This window comes from Diorhabda carinulata, chromosome 5 (genome assembly GCF_026250575.1).
Source record: "Diorhabda carinulata isolate Delta chromosome 5, icDioCari1.1, whole genome shotgun sequence".
Taxonomy (NCBI): Eukaryota; Metazoa; Arthropoda; class Insecta; order Coleoptera; family Chrysomelidae; genus Diorhabda; species Diorhabda carinulata.
Window position 1 is genome coordinate 29316737 of NC_079464.1, and position 14106 is coordinate 29330842.

The 14106-nt window shown below is 32.4% G+C and overlaps 1 protein-coding gene across 12 annotated transcripts in view; it reads left to right on the forward strand.

Annotated features, from left to right (window-relative positions):
* The window catches only part of LOC130894660 (potassium/sodium hyperpolarization-activated cyclic nucleotide-gated channel 2), a 147484-nt gene that overhangs the window by 85274 nt on the left and 48104 nt on the right, over positions 1 to 14106 (forward strand). For 5 of the 12 annotated variants that reach the window (XM_057801609.1, XM_057801610.1, XM_057801599.1 and 2 more), the window contains exon 6: positions 11349 to 11426. The exons of the other annotated variants lie outside the window; for them this stretch is intronic. In XM_057801609.1, coding sequence (XP_057657592.1) covers positions 11349 to 11426 — 78 coding nt within the window. The remainder of the gene's footprint in view (positions 1 to 11348; positions 11427 to 14106) is intronic. 12 annotated transcript variants of the gene reach the window in all.

Sequence of the window (14106 nt, forward strand, 5' to 3'; positions counted from 1 at the left end):
TAACCAGTAATTACTCTAATTGTTATACATCTAGAATTTCACTGATCTGATTTAGGATTTTCCTTTTTTTATTTCGAATTGAATAGGATTCAAGTAAACCTTCAAACCAGATTCTGTCAAATACTTGAGTGACATCCAGGAATGTCGCACAACAATATTCACATTGTAGTATATCTCGACTTTGGCAGATGTGATTTGGTATTTCACATTGTTATTTCCATTTTTTTTGGCTCTAAAATAAGTAAAATGGTGTGGTAGGAAGGGATTTATTTGATTTGGTAACGACACGATCAAATGCCTGACTAACGTCTAGGAATACCTTCAACATTCTTTCGCAAAAACTTTTTTGATGAAATTTGTTATTCGATTAATCTTTTGATTGATGGATAGAATGTGATCCACTCGTCTGGTCTTATGTTGTTTATTCTGTTTCGAAGTAAATTTAGGAGTAAATGTATTATATAAGGACGGTCCAAGAAGTTTTTATAATACTAACGTCAAGTTATTCAAAAGTACATGAGGTAGCAATTAATTCGTTAATTTTGGCTGTTGTAGTAACGAATGTGTGAGCTGGTGCATTTTCTTCATGAAACGGTACTTTCTTCTTAGTCAAATCTGGCCGTTTTTCCTCATTTTCTTTGTACATTAAGTTCGCATAATATTCCTTTGCCTTTTTCAAGATAGTCAATGAAAAATATCCCAAAAAACCGACTCCCTGACCTTGCCTGCAGATAGAACGGTCTTTGCCTTCTTTGGAGCCCATTCTTCCTTATCAGTCCATTGTTTTGATTGTCCTTTTGCTTCGGGTGTAATGTGATGGACCCACGTTTCATCCATGGTTATGAAACTTCGGGAACCATCCTCGGAGAAGTGTTATGCTTTCTCTCTTTTTCACTATTTTTGGTGTTGGTGTTTGTGTTTAATAGAGAATGAAATGCCGCTATCGTTTTTATCTTTACTTTGTGTACTTGTATAAAATATTGGACTTTTTCTTAGAAGAAAACATGAAATACAATCTTAACATCGTATCTCAAAGTTAAATCTTTCATTCAATTGCAACAAAACTATTCATGGACTGGCTTGCAAGAAGTTTCACTCGCAATAAGCTGAAATTTGTTATACTCGAGAGAATAATTCGTTCAGCAAATCCACAACCCTAAAATAAGGAAATATTGCCCGATTTATATGAACCACTCCATCTTCTTAACAAGGTAGAAAGATAATGTATAGTGGAATTGGGCAATTAGGGAAGCAAATCGGGACACCAAAAATAATGCACTTCAGGTTTTCAACATTAAGAAAAAAATTCTTCGTATGCAGAATTAGTTACCTGCATCTCTACGGCTACTTTTAAATTATTTTCGTATATACAGATTGTCCCAAAATTAGTTAAACAAAACATACGATTTTTTTTTCATTGGAATGCCTCCTATTTGATCCCATTTTGAAATCTTTTTCTTTTTTCTTCCATAGTAGGTCTAACAACTGTTTCTTCTTCGATATATTTCCTCGTCTCAACCTTTTTATGTCGAATAAAAAAAGTAGGAACCCTCGTGAGACTAAAACTCTATAACTCGTATTTTTTTGGCTTTTATCATTGTTTAACAAAAAATATCGATTCAAAGTTGTTGGAAAAAAATCTATTTACCCCTAATTATAATAAAAATAATATATAGATACAAAATATTTTTGAGAGTTATAGTCCATTCATATTGGATTTATTTCATATGAAAATCAGATTTTTATACTATACAGAGTGAAAGATACTGTACTGAAACCCAATTTATCAATCAAATTTAGTTTTAAATGAATTAAACGCAGTCATCCCGGTTCACTACGTTTATGTTTTTTGGAATTGAACGAATTGTTCTCTCAGAAAACAAAAATTATATCATTTTCGAATATGTAGATTTTTCGCTTATTTCTATTAAATCAGCCTGCAAAAGTATTTACCATTTTTATCTTTATCTTTACTTACAAAACATTTAACAACACAATTACAAATAGATCTAAAAGTTTTATGGGTAATTCATTACATTAAATGTTAAAAAAAGTGAATTCTTCGAACTAAATCGATGTAAAAATCTATTCAATATAGTGATAAAACTAAATTCTTGATTTCATTATATTAGGAAAATAATTAATTTATCTTAAATGTGTTTAAAGTCAAACATTTAACCTGCAAATGTACATAATTACAATATTATCTATATCTGATGCCTCAACAATTACTAACAAATTTCTTTAACCCAACGATAAACAACGAACGAAAAATTTTCTACGCATTTTTTTCCCTGAGTACTATGTTGATGTATACTAGTCATTTATTGAATTTTTAAATGGTTGGCGCTAGTTTTTTTCAACAAAATTAAGTTTTATTGCGTTTCTTCAAGTTGATTCACCCAAATTAACATCATTTCCATTATGATTTGTAGTAGCGAATCCAAGTTTTATCCACGGTCAAATATTTATTTTACGAACCAGCAATTTACTGTTGTTTTTATTCATAGCAGTTTCTCTCTCTCTCTAAATTTGAATTTTGAGTTCTTCATGACGATTTTCAAATTTTTCATATTAGATCTGGTTCAGTTTTGTGAAAACGAATCATAAATACTGTTCAAACCAGGTTGACAGTCAAGAACTATTACGTAATTGATAGGCCCATTATATCCCAGTTAAAGGTCCTTTTCAAAGTCAAATATCAGTTCAAATTCCAAATCCTATCCTATCCAATACGAGTCTCAAACATTATTTTTGTATTTATTGAAATTTTAGAGCCGATAGCCAAACAAAACGTTTGATATTTTGAGCAAACCGGTTGAATAATTATTTTTTTTTTTTTTTCATTTAAAAAGCAAACACCACAAAGTAAACTCTATTACACTTCGAGCAGTTCGAGTGGTGTCTGTTGAGATACCTGTGGATATCGATCTTATACTGTTTAGTCTTGGTCTTGGTAGTTGTTTCCACAAGTTTAAACTTCTTCTTCTTCTTCTTTTTCATCCTAAGGTAGGACTTAGTCCTGTGTTTACATCAATGCTGCAGCTGGGATGATGAAGACCAGCTTTCATACCATCTTGTAGAATATGGTCGTCCTGGTGGTCGGGATTTATTCGGTTTTTCTTCCTTTGCAATCTTTGCCAACTTGTCATCTGACAAAAAAAGTTTTCCCGATAAATTGACTAGTTGTTCGTGAGCCAGGTCTGCTTGTCGAGTGAATCTTGTTCAAGTCTGGATTATCTATAAGAGCTATAACTTGTTTCTGTGTCTGTAGGTTCGTGTAGAGGATTATAAGTTGTTGCGAGTAAACTCCAAGGTTTTGTGAAGCTATTTTGACCACATGGCTATATCAAAACATCTTAATCGGCACGAGAACGATTTCCGTGGCGCCTGGATTCGACTATGCAATTTTGTAAATCGACACCCAAAATAAGTCGAAGAATAAAATTTTTCGATATCTCCCTTCGTTTTCGAAATATCGATACTTGAAATTGGAAAAATTCATTTTTATTTAATATTTGTATATATCAACCAAACCTAACTTTCTTGTGGTGCACTTTGAGTGTAAAAAGTTCAAAAATCGTGAATTTTCTTTTTCTTCGCGTGAGGATTATTTTAGTTTTGTTTTATTATTATTTTTTTCCTTATGGGGGGCTTCGTCCCCCTCGCCCCTTCAATTATATGACAAAACAAAAATAAATAACTTTTGAAAGCATTCAGAACGTACTTTTTGCTCGAAAGAAAATATTTTTACATTAAATTACTAATTAAATCTTCAAACTATCATTGAATATTCGTTTTTATTTTATAAATAATGAAAAACAACCGACAATTCTTTATGAAAAACATCAAATTATTCATGTATTTATCGTATGTCAAGTTATATTCATCACAGAGTGATGAAAATTATCAAAAATGGCTAATTTTGTTAGAAAAAACTGTTTTTTTCAATATAATGTTGGAGTATAAGGGTAAATAATATAAAAATTAGAAAAAATTCTTTTGTTTATTGAATTACAAGATTCATATTGAATTTGAAGTGATAAAATATTCATTTGAAACGAAGTATTGAACGCCATCAGTTCAATAAAGCGAATTTTGAACTAACGTTTGATTATCAAACTTTAAGTATCGATATCTCGAAAACGAAGCGAGATATCGAAAAATTTCATTCCTCATTTTCGATTGGCCTAATTAAGCGAAAACCGATGTTAAATCGTGGCGCCACGGAAATCGTACTCTACCCTCTTAATCCCAGCTTCAACCCACAACAGAACAATTTTTATGTCCAGACAGGAACAAATCCAAAGCCGCAGCTTCAGCTTTCTTTGTAAAAGCATCAGCTTGGGTCGTTGCAGCATTAAATTCAATCAGATTGATTCTTTAAGAAAAATTAATAGATAACCCAATTAATTTTCGTTTTGTAGCTCAATCTCTACTACATTTGCAAAACTTCGTGATTTTCCCAAGCATACTGTATTTGATTTAAACTTTGCTGTAAATTATTATTAATTTTTATCATCGCTTTGAGAATAATTGATTGAGATCTATTATTGATGAGATTCTCATTGAATTACAGTCATAATTGATATGAACTCACAGTACATTGAGAAGAGCTCAAATCCGAACCATGATTGTTAAAAAATCGTTATGAGAAAGAATTTACTTTTTTTATATTAATGTTAATGTATACGGAACGGCACCGAAAACGAAGCAGGTACAAAATTCTATGCACAATTAAATGATATTGAATAAAAATCAATTTACTGCGCCTATGTATTCATGAAATTATTAATATCTTCAACTACCAGGTTTATTTTGACTAAGAATGGTTCACGCATCATAATCGTCAGTTCCTCAGCCCGTTAAGACTTCTTCCGCAACATTCATGTTTCCATCAATTTCCTTTTCATGTTGTGATCAATCTATCCTACGGGAATATTCTATAATCCCTTTATTCCATTCCGTCTACTGGTTAAAGGTCATAAGCAACTGATACCACTGAAAAATTATAGTTATCCTCTATTATTCTGAGCGTTTCTGACCTCGTTTCTGAGTTATAAGCATTTAAATTTAAATTATATTTGAATTATACATTCGAATTTTTAATGGATGATTACGTGTGCCCACATAGTGTATTCGACGGAATAGGGACAACCTGTATAATCTAAATATAGCAAAAATCAATTTTTCAATCGATTTTTCAACGAAAAGATATTCTTTGTTTAACTCGATAACATTTACGGTTTAGGAGATATGTAGATTTTTAGATCGTTGTACATGACAAGGAAACAGTTCGCTATAAAGAGACATTCCGAAAAAAATTATCATAAATTGTCATTATTTATTGGAACTACTTACAGGAGGTATAAAACACAATCAAATATTTCTTGGAGAACTAATGAATAAATAAATAAAATATCTATTATCGATAAAATGAATTTCCATTCGGCACAATCTTAGGATGACCTTCCAAGTTCAAAGAAATATCCTCCGTAGACTCCGGAAGTGTGTAGAAGTACAAAGTTCCTACTTCAAACATTTATTATAGTTTTTTTTTTGTTTTTATTTGATAAGCTGTAGACTAAGCAACTAAATTTGTAAGTGTCACCACATTCGACAGTGTGCAGTTCAATTAGAAATTTTTTGATTGTGTTTTAATACCTTCTATAAGTATTTTCAATAAATTCTCACAATTTATGACAATTTTTTTAAAATGTCCCTTTATAACGAACGATCTAAAAATCTACGTATCTCCTAAACCATAAATTCTATTTGAGGACATTTTTGTTAAAAAATCGATAGAAAATTTCATTTCTGCTATCTTTAGATTGTACAGATTGTCCCTATAGATGTCACGGATCGCTAACCATTCGGTATGAGCCGCCCCTGGCCTTCAGATACGTAACCATCCATTAAAAATTCATAATATTCGATTGTATGATTTAAAAAATGTACTCAAATACAACTTCTGATTTCGCAACTTTAGAGGCCTATAACGCAGAAACGGGGGGTCATATGAGAAAATTTTTCCGTCACAGCTTTTTCACCAACTTTTTTTGCAGTCCCGTAACACACTGTATTCATAATTTTCTTTATGAAGCGGAGAAAATTATTGATTTGAATTTCATTATTTTATATAAGGAACGGTTGTTATTGTCACAAGATGGCGCCAATATGGACATACACGGTTGCATAGTTCTTGTGAAATTAACATCGATGAGGATATAATAGAAATATGTTCCGTTTGATAATCAAAATGACCTATTCTATCATTTATCCTTTCCAAAAAAATAGTCAAAAAAATAGTTTCAAGATATCAAATCTGTTTCGTTTTCTGTACCGCACCCGGTATAGTAGATTTCTTGATGAATAACTGGTTTATCCAAAACGTCATTGTTTTACTTGTAGAATGCGATAAAGGAAATACGTGCTAAAATTAGAATGGGGTCTGTCTTATCAAATTGAACAGAAAAAAAAAACTATCAACACATTTATAGAAATCGTTAAAACGTGTCATTTTTTATTGTAGAACGTGATTCTTTAATGGGAATAACAAATTATTAGTTTGCCGCTGGATTATGTAAAAGAAATTCGAATTTTGAATAGCAAACGCTAGAGTAGAAATATATTTTCGAAAGTAATAGTCCGGTCAAATTAGACCAAAAAAATAAGAGTGTAGCTACATAAATTCCCATTTAGCTGAAAATCGGTAGAATTATTTAAAATATAATTGATATTGAAATTTAAACGTTTCCCGTCATTTCCGTGTATGGAAAAATTTTTATTCAAGGTCAAAGGTAAAAAAAATGAGTTTTTCGCGATTATCAGCAAAACTGTAAGTTTTATCATAACAATACCCTAGACGAAAATTGTAGACCATAAAATTATCTACAAAAAACGTATCCATAATTTTTTTCCTACGAGCCACCGTTTCTGAGATATAACGATTCAAAAAGTTGTAAGAGTTATAATGTTTCAGATTCACTGTCGTATTTAATGGCTATAATAATTGCACGCAACATCTTCGTCAATTGATAATTTATTTGATGAACTTATGACAGTTCCAACCAGTCAACAGAAATTTCCTACAAATACTCACAACAAGTCTCAATGTTGTAGGAAACGTTTACTGCTGAAAATATATTGGTGAAACCATTAAATACGACAACTTTTACAACTTTTTTAATCATTATATCTCAGAAACAGTGGCTTGTAGGAAAAAAAAGTATTAATACGTTTTTTGTAGATAATTTTATGATCTACAATTTTCGTCTAGGGTATTGTTATGATAAATCTCACCGTTTTGCAGAAAATTGCGAAAAACTCATAAATTTACTAATTTTCAGCTTGATGGGAATTTATGTAACTTCGAATGTCTAAATTGACCGTACTATGAAGACATTCATGTTTCTTTATAGTACCTACTCAGTCCATCCTATATTAAAAGTGTGATAAACATAAGAAATTCTACAAAATCCCGCAATTTTTGTACAGAAAACAATAATGACATTGTTTAATCTTATTACCAACGCCAGTAGGAAGTACTTTCAAACATATTTGTACTGGATGACTTATGTTACAACCACGTGGAACTATTTCAGAATTTTTGGTTTACCATTAGAGGGCCTATTGGAAAATATAGAATCAAGCACTTTGCAAACTGGTTTTCCATTGACTATCCCCTTCATTGACTCCATTGACAATAAAAATCCTTAAGTCTAGTATATTTTAGAATGGAAGTATAAGAAAAAGACAAATTCTGGACCCTGTACAAAATTCGGGCAATGTTGCGGCAAAGAAGTGTGTCAAAAGCTTTTGGTTGCAATAGCTATGATATCGATAAAACCAAAATACCATCTAGATGATTGCCATTTTTGAACTGATCCAAAAAACGTTCTTTGGTGCTACTGGAATGTACTATCCACCAAGCCACCAACACCTCACAGTCTGTTTCACAAGCTATAGGTTACAGTGAAGAACTGGTTGGCAGACTACTGCTGAATTAAAGAATGAGTTATGAAGCGACTAAGCAACTCATGAACGGATTATATTACAGCTTCATGGGAAGAAATATAATAAAAGGGGCTCCGGAAAGTGGCATTAAGATTATAAAATTTCCAAACAATATCTGCACATTTATCATTTCACAGGATATTTCAAATATTGTGATTTCTCTCGACCAATTTGAATAGAAACACAAAATATTAAGTAGGTCTTGTCAAATTGAATAAATTAACATGAAAATAGCGAAAACCGAGAGCCGATATCTTTTTTCTGTCCCGAGATATTTTGAGAAATGTGTAAACAGCTAAAATTTTTCGCCCAAACGGAAATTAAAAGTTTAATCTGTATCGAAAGCTCTTACGTTGATCTATCTGCAGTAATTGCTCAAAATAATCCTGTTATTTGACGGTAGATGGCGTTATCTAAATGTAGAACTAATAAAATTTGAAAACTTACGTTACACAAAATAGTAACTTCGTTATAGTCAATTGGTTTAAACGAGATCTTTTATTGGGCCCCACAAATAAAAATCTAAGTAATTTAGGTATGGAGATATGAGTGGCCAACTAAATAAACTTCTACGTATATTTTGTATGTATGAATTTGGGGTCTCGCATACACCCAAAGGATCTATTGTGTCCCCCTTTTTTGGTGCGATACTGGGGAGCCCTGTGTTTACAGCTTATCCATTAATCTCACTCCTTTCAAAAAGTCTAGAATGTGGTATGGCTTCGAGAGAATGTGGATAGAGGTTTTGTCCTCAACAAAATCTGCACGCAGCATTATCTGCTAGGCCTAGCGTCTTCAGGTGTTTGTTGAGGCGACAGTGCCCCGATAGAACTCCTGTTTGTATTCGTAGATTGTTCTTACTTTGGCTATAGTTTCCCAGAAGAGTCTTTGCCTGTCTTGGCCATTGTAGGTTGTCCCAATATTTGGTTTTGCTCCTATCTACCTTCTTTTCCAGTGCTTGTTCTATAGCTGGCGGCTTCAGGTCCAATGAAGGACTTGTCTGTACCCGCTTTAGCAAGCTTATCAGCTATTTCATTCCTCTTCGCTCCGGTGTATCCCGGAATCCATTGAAACGAGTTTGGATTTTATTATATTGGAGCTTAGAGCTCTAATGACTGCTTGGATATCGGACAGGATGAAGATCTCCTGTTTGCGATAGCTCCTCTATGGATTGAACCGAACACATTTTTCAATTGCATAAATATCTGCTTGGAAAATGCTTAGTGCGGTGTCCAAACTTTCAGAATGTTTGGTTCTGGGTTCGTACACTATTCCAGGTCTATCTACTGTTTTTGATCCATCCGGTAACCATTTAATGGCATTTTTCTCAAAACTTTTTCGATGGGACGTCCTGAAGCATGTCTCAAGGTTGGTTTTTCTTTGATGATTCCGTCTCTGAACATTCTAAGTGACGTTTTCTCTGCCACGCTTTCCAGAACTGTGTAGATATGTAGGAGATTTAAAATCACTTCTAGTGTAGCAGTTGGGCAAGTTGGGCGGTTGCACATAAGCAAGTCTTTTTACCTTTGAGGAGTTGCTCCTCGTGGTAACTAGTTCTAGAAATCAAAACCTCTGCCCCATATGCTTGTGTTTTGATTCACAAATACAACATTTATAAATAATGAAAAAAATTAACATAACTCACTTCATCAGGTTACTAGACTTTTGAAGAAAAATTGTCGTCATTCACACGTTGTTTAAGATACTCCGGGGCTTAGAAAAGATATCTGCTTGAACATTCTGTTAAATATTTCAACCATATCAATTATTGTTGTTTTTTCCGCTTCTAAAATAGACTTTTGGAAACTTTTTATACCGAAATTCAATGGGGTTACTAAATTACTTTTGTCTTGTAATTTTCCCGTCTAAAGTTTGGTGCAAATTATGTGTATTTATGTGAAAAGCAACTCACTAGTTTATAGTCTTGTAATATGTTCTAAATTAGAAGGTATGATAGATATTTTCAAGAAATTTAACATGTTGATAGTTTTTTTTTTTAAGATAGAATGCCATTATTAGGATTTAACATATATTTTCTCACGTTACTGTTTTCGAAAAACAATGTATATTGCTTCCGGTGACAGACAATTTTTTGATCATTCAAACATTCGGTTGACGTTAAAAATTTAATTCGATTAAATGCCACACAGCATACTCTTTCTTGTATAACAATTCCTACAACAATCGGAAGAAAAGTGCTAGGAATATATTTAAATAATAAATATAATATTTAATATAAATTCTTTAGCAGCAACTAATTGAAATTGAATCATTTTTGACATTTTCCACGCCATTAATGTAACTCAAGAATGGTGTGTTACCCGTGAAATAGTTTTGTCTTGTTACAAAAATCCTTTTGACTTAAAACTTTTTGTTTTCATAAGCTAGAGGTAGAAAAAACTCAACTTATGAAAATAATTACCTGAAAATTTTTGTATTTCCAAAAGCTAGAGTCATTTTGCACGGAGACTCATATGACTCAGACCAACAAAATTAACTTGATTATGATCTAAGATACATTTGTTCCAATGAGTATTTTCTTGAATTAAAATATTTTTTTTTTGCTAAATTCTCGATAAGGCACCAATAAAATGAGTCTAAGTTCATTCAAATCCATTCATAAGTTCTAATTTCATTCCCAATTGAGTGCTTTCAAAGAGATTTTTTCCAAGGATCATCTCTATGAGCTCCATGAACCATTGGATCAGTTCTACTAGTTCTTCACTGTAATATCTAGTTGTTGTACTGCGTTTAGTGAATATTACGTTTGATAAGCTCAAAAATATCAATCGTCTCAATGGTATTTCCATTTTATCGATATCATAGCTATTCCTAACGAAAGCTTCTTTACTGCAAACTTGAACGAACTTTGTGTAAGTATCTTTCTCCTATTCCCGTTCCAAAATAAGCAAAGTATTCATTGTATACTTCTTTTTTTCTATAAAATGGTAAATATTCTATAAATAGAGTGAATTGTATGTACTAATTGAGGCTACATTATTCCTTTTGGCTTGTGTAAATGATTAATTTGACTATAATGACTAAATATTTTTGAAGAAAGTCAATTCATGATCTTAAAAACTATGTTAGATCAAATCATGTAGTAGTTTAAGTGATAAATGCATCTTTTTTTCGTTTATGGTTATTATTAAACTTATCTCAAGTTAATCTTCACGTTCTATGATCTATTGCTGGTGGAAATTGTTTTTAAGTAACTTTGTAGTATGAATCTATTTGATAAAAAAGATACTTTATATAATTAGATCAGAGATGTTGTGTGGCATATAAGAAATTCGATATTTTGAAAAAAATTAAGTGTTTCGGCTGCGCAGATACCTATGTACCAGCACCCAGCTGGGAGACAAGCAGACGGTACTACTGTACTCCCTTCCAGAGACTGGACCAGCGAGGTGCTTTTTTTTACTAATATTCTGTCTGTCTGCCGTTTAATGGTGTTGTTGCTGGTTTTTTTGTATGATTTTTATGAATAGGTATATGGCAGTGGCGCTTGGATTATTTTTCAGTTTTTTCGTTTGGTTTCATTGGAGTAATGGAATGTTCATGTTTATAGAATTATAGAAGTCATGAAAATTTGAAGGAAACAAAATTTATTGATCGTTGCTGTGAATTTCTCTAATAAAAAATAAATAGAAAAGGTTCAATTTTCTATTACAAAGTGTAAAAACTATAATATTTTATTTTGCATTCAAAATTCAGAAGTTTCTTTCATTTTGACATAATATTATTCCTGTACCCCAAAGAATACGAATTCGTTGATAGCTGATTATTTCCATCTCTTTTATCCTTCACAATTACATAATAATCTCTCTTGCGTCTTTGGTCATAGTAAACTTAAACAAGGGTCATTAGAGGTCATTACCTCTAACCTCTAACTCTATTGTATAGTGTCGTAGTCAGCGTTCTTTGACCGGGATTTTGACAAAAGAACTCACTCAATCGGTGATCATACCATGTCATCACTCATCTTAACATCAGAGAAGGTTCCAGCATTGGAAGGTGCTCAATTTGGACAACGAAACAGTGTACAAAATAGGAACCTAATCTCCCTCCTGAATAATTTCTTGACCTACGAACAAACCACTTGAAGAAAATAGAAAAAACTCATCTATATCCAATTTTGGACACACCAGACTGTTCTTCGGTATAAAAAGTATAGTACATCGACCTAAACATTCTTACATTCTAAGAAACTGTCACTTTATCGAAAATTTAAAAGACTTGAACACTCAATTTCTGCGTGATTTAAAACATCAAGCGCCTGTGTTGGTTTCCAGTCCCAAACAATAACATTCATCCATGCACTGAGAAAGATATTTACAGCAGAATCTTTGAATTACAAAGTCATTTTCCAGGTCGAGTTTCGGATATATCCTCTCTGTTTTCCATTAAATAACTTGCCCGTCCAAATTCGTTCCGGTTGACATTTAGTTCCATCTTCTTTGAACTATGTTACAGAATTTATTCTCAATGTTCTGGTTGTCCCATTTACTCCTGACACTAGGTAAGGCTATTTTGACAGCCTCATGATACGAAAGGTAAACTTTTGGTGTAGGGGTAACGGTGTGCTCAGTATATAACTTTTTAGGTTAGTTCAATGGTACAAACTTTATGCTGTGAGCAATATCCACTTGCAATTCCTCTTGCTACTCAGACCAGAAACATTATGTTCAGAATCAGCTCTATTAATACAAAATTTATCGATAAAACTGTTTAAAACGCATCATTTGCTCTTCTCCGGTCAATTTTTTGGACATAACCTTGCTTAATCAGCTTCAAAGGTTCGTATTTTACGTACAAGTTTATTATTTGATACAATAGGAAATTCAGAGGATAATCAGCCACTGTTAATATTAGAATTTTTATTTGTACCTGCATCTAATATGATAATTTGATTACCAATAACTTGCAATATTTTATTTTATTATATCTTTGGCTGAAGGAAAAACAAAATTCACAGCAACTAATGAAATCATCTTGGAAAATCGTAAGAATTGTAGTATTTTGAAAAATAAAGTTAGACAAATATCACTGAGACTCATCTACGCTTTTCAGTAAGTTATTAACGTTTGATGTTTTAGATTCTCGTTAGATTTCACCGAAAATTATTCTCTCCATATTTTCGCGAATATATTATAAAGCGGCCAAAATTGAAAAATCGCTTTTGCTAAAGCATTTGACACTTGACGTTGTAACTCTTTCTAGATATTATATGAATAACATCAGGCATCGCGGAAGACTAGGACAACGAAGGCAACCAGTTGCTCAGCCGCGTTTTGGCTGCCGACTGGTTGCCCCGTCCGGCAATCATCAGCTGCTCAGTCTGGTTGCATTCGGACCTTATAACATTGGGCACCTAATGCTACCGAAATCTGAATAAAAATATGTTGATATACACACCAGACGGTACTATCATATATTTACATTTCTCGTGAAGAAAATTACTATTAGAACGTGAATTGATTTCAACTTAAATGCTGACTTACCTTAAAGTAACTACAAGCTTCTCTTTTGGTGAGATACATTTTTTAATTTGAGTATCTATCCCAGTTATATCATCACACAGCTCGAAAGAACTTGGTTTCCACAAGCGAATAATTAAAAAAATTATTATCATCTGCAGAACTTATCAAAAAGTGTGTCTTAATGGAAAACCAAATTCAAACTTCGTTATTTTAAACGGAATGCTATGGTTTTTAATAAATTTTTGGTACCTACGCGAAATTTCAATATAACTTTATATAAGACATCGTATGCCTAAAGTCCACCATTTTTTAATTATTTCGCATTTTCGAAATTTTTGGAAACATGCAGCCCCCTACTAAAAAAAATCATATTTCCAAGTTTAAGTGTATCAGGTCTAATATTTTTGGGATTTAGACAAATAACACTTACAGCTGTCAAAATCTGTGAAAACCTTGATATAAATTTATATAGGGTGTTCAGAAAATGGTGCCGAATCTCGCTATCTAAAAATTTCAAATGGCATCCCCCATTTTTGTCTTTACCGATGGATTTTACGCTCAAATTAACGGCTGGCGACTGGTTATGCAACTCGGCAAATGTCACTCT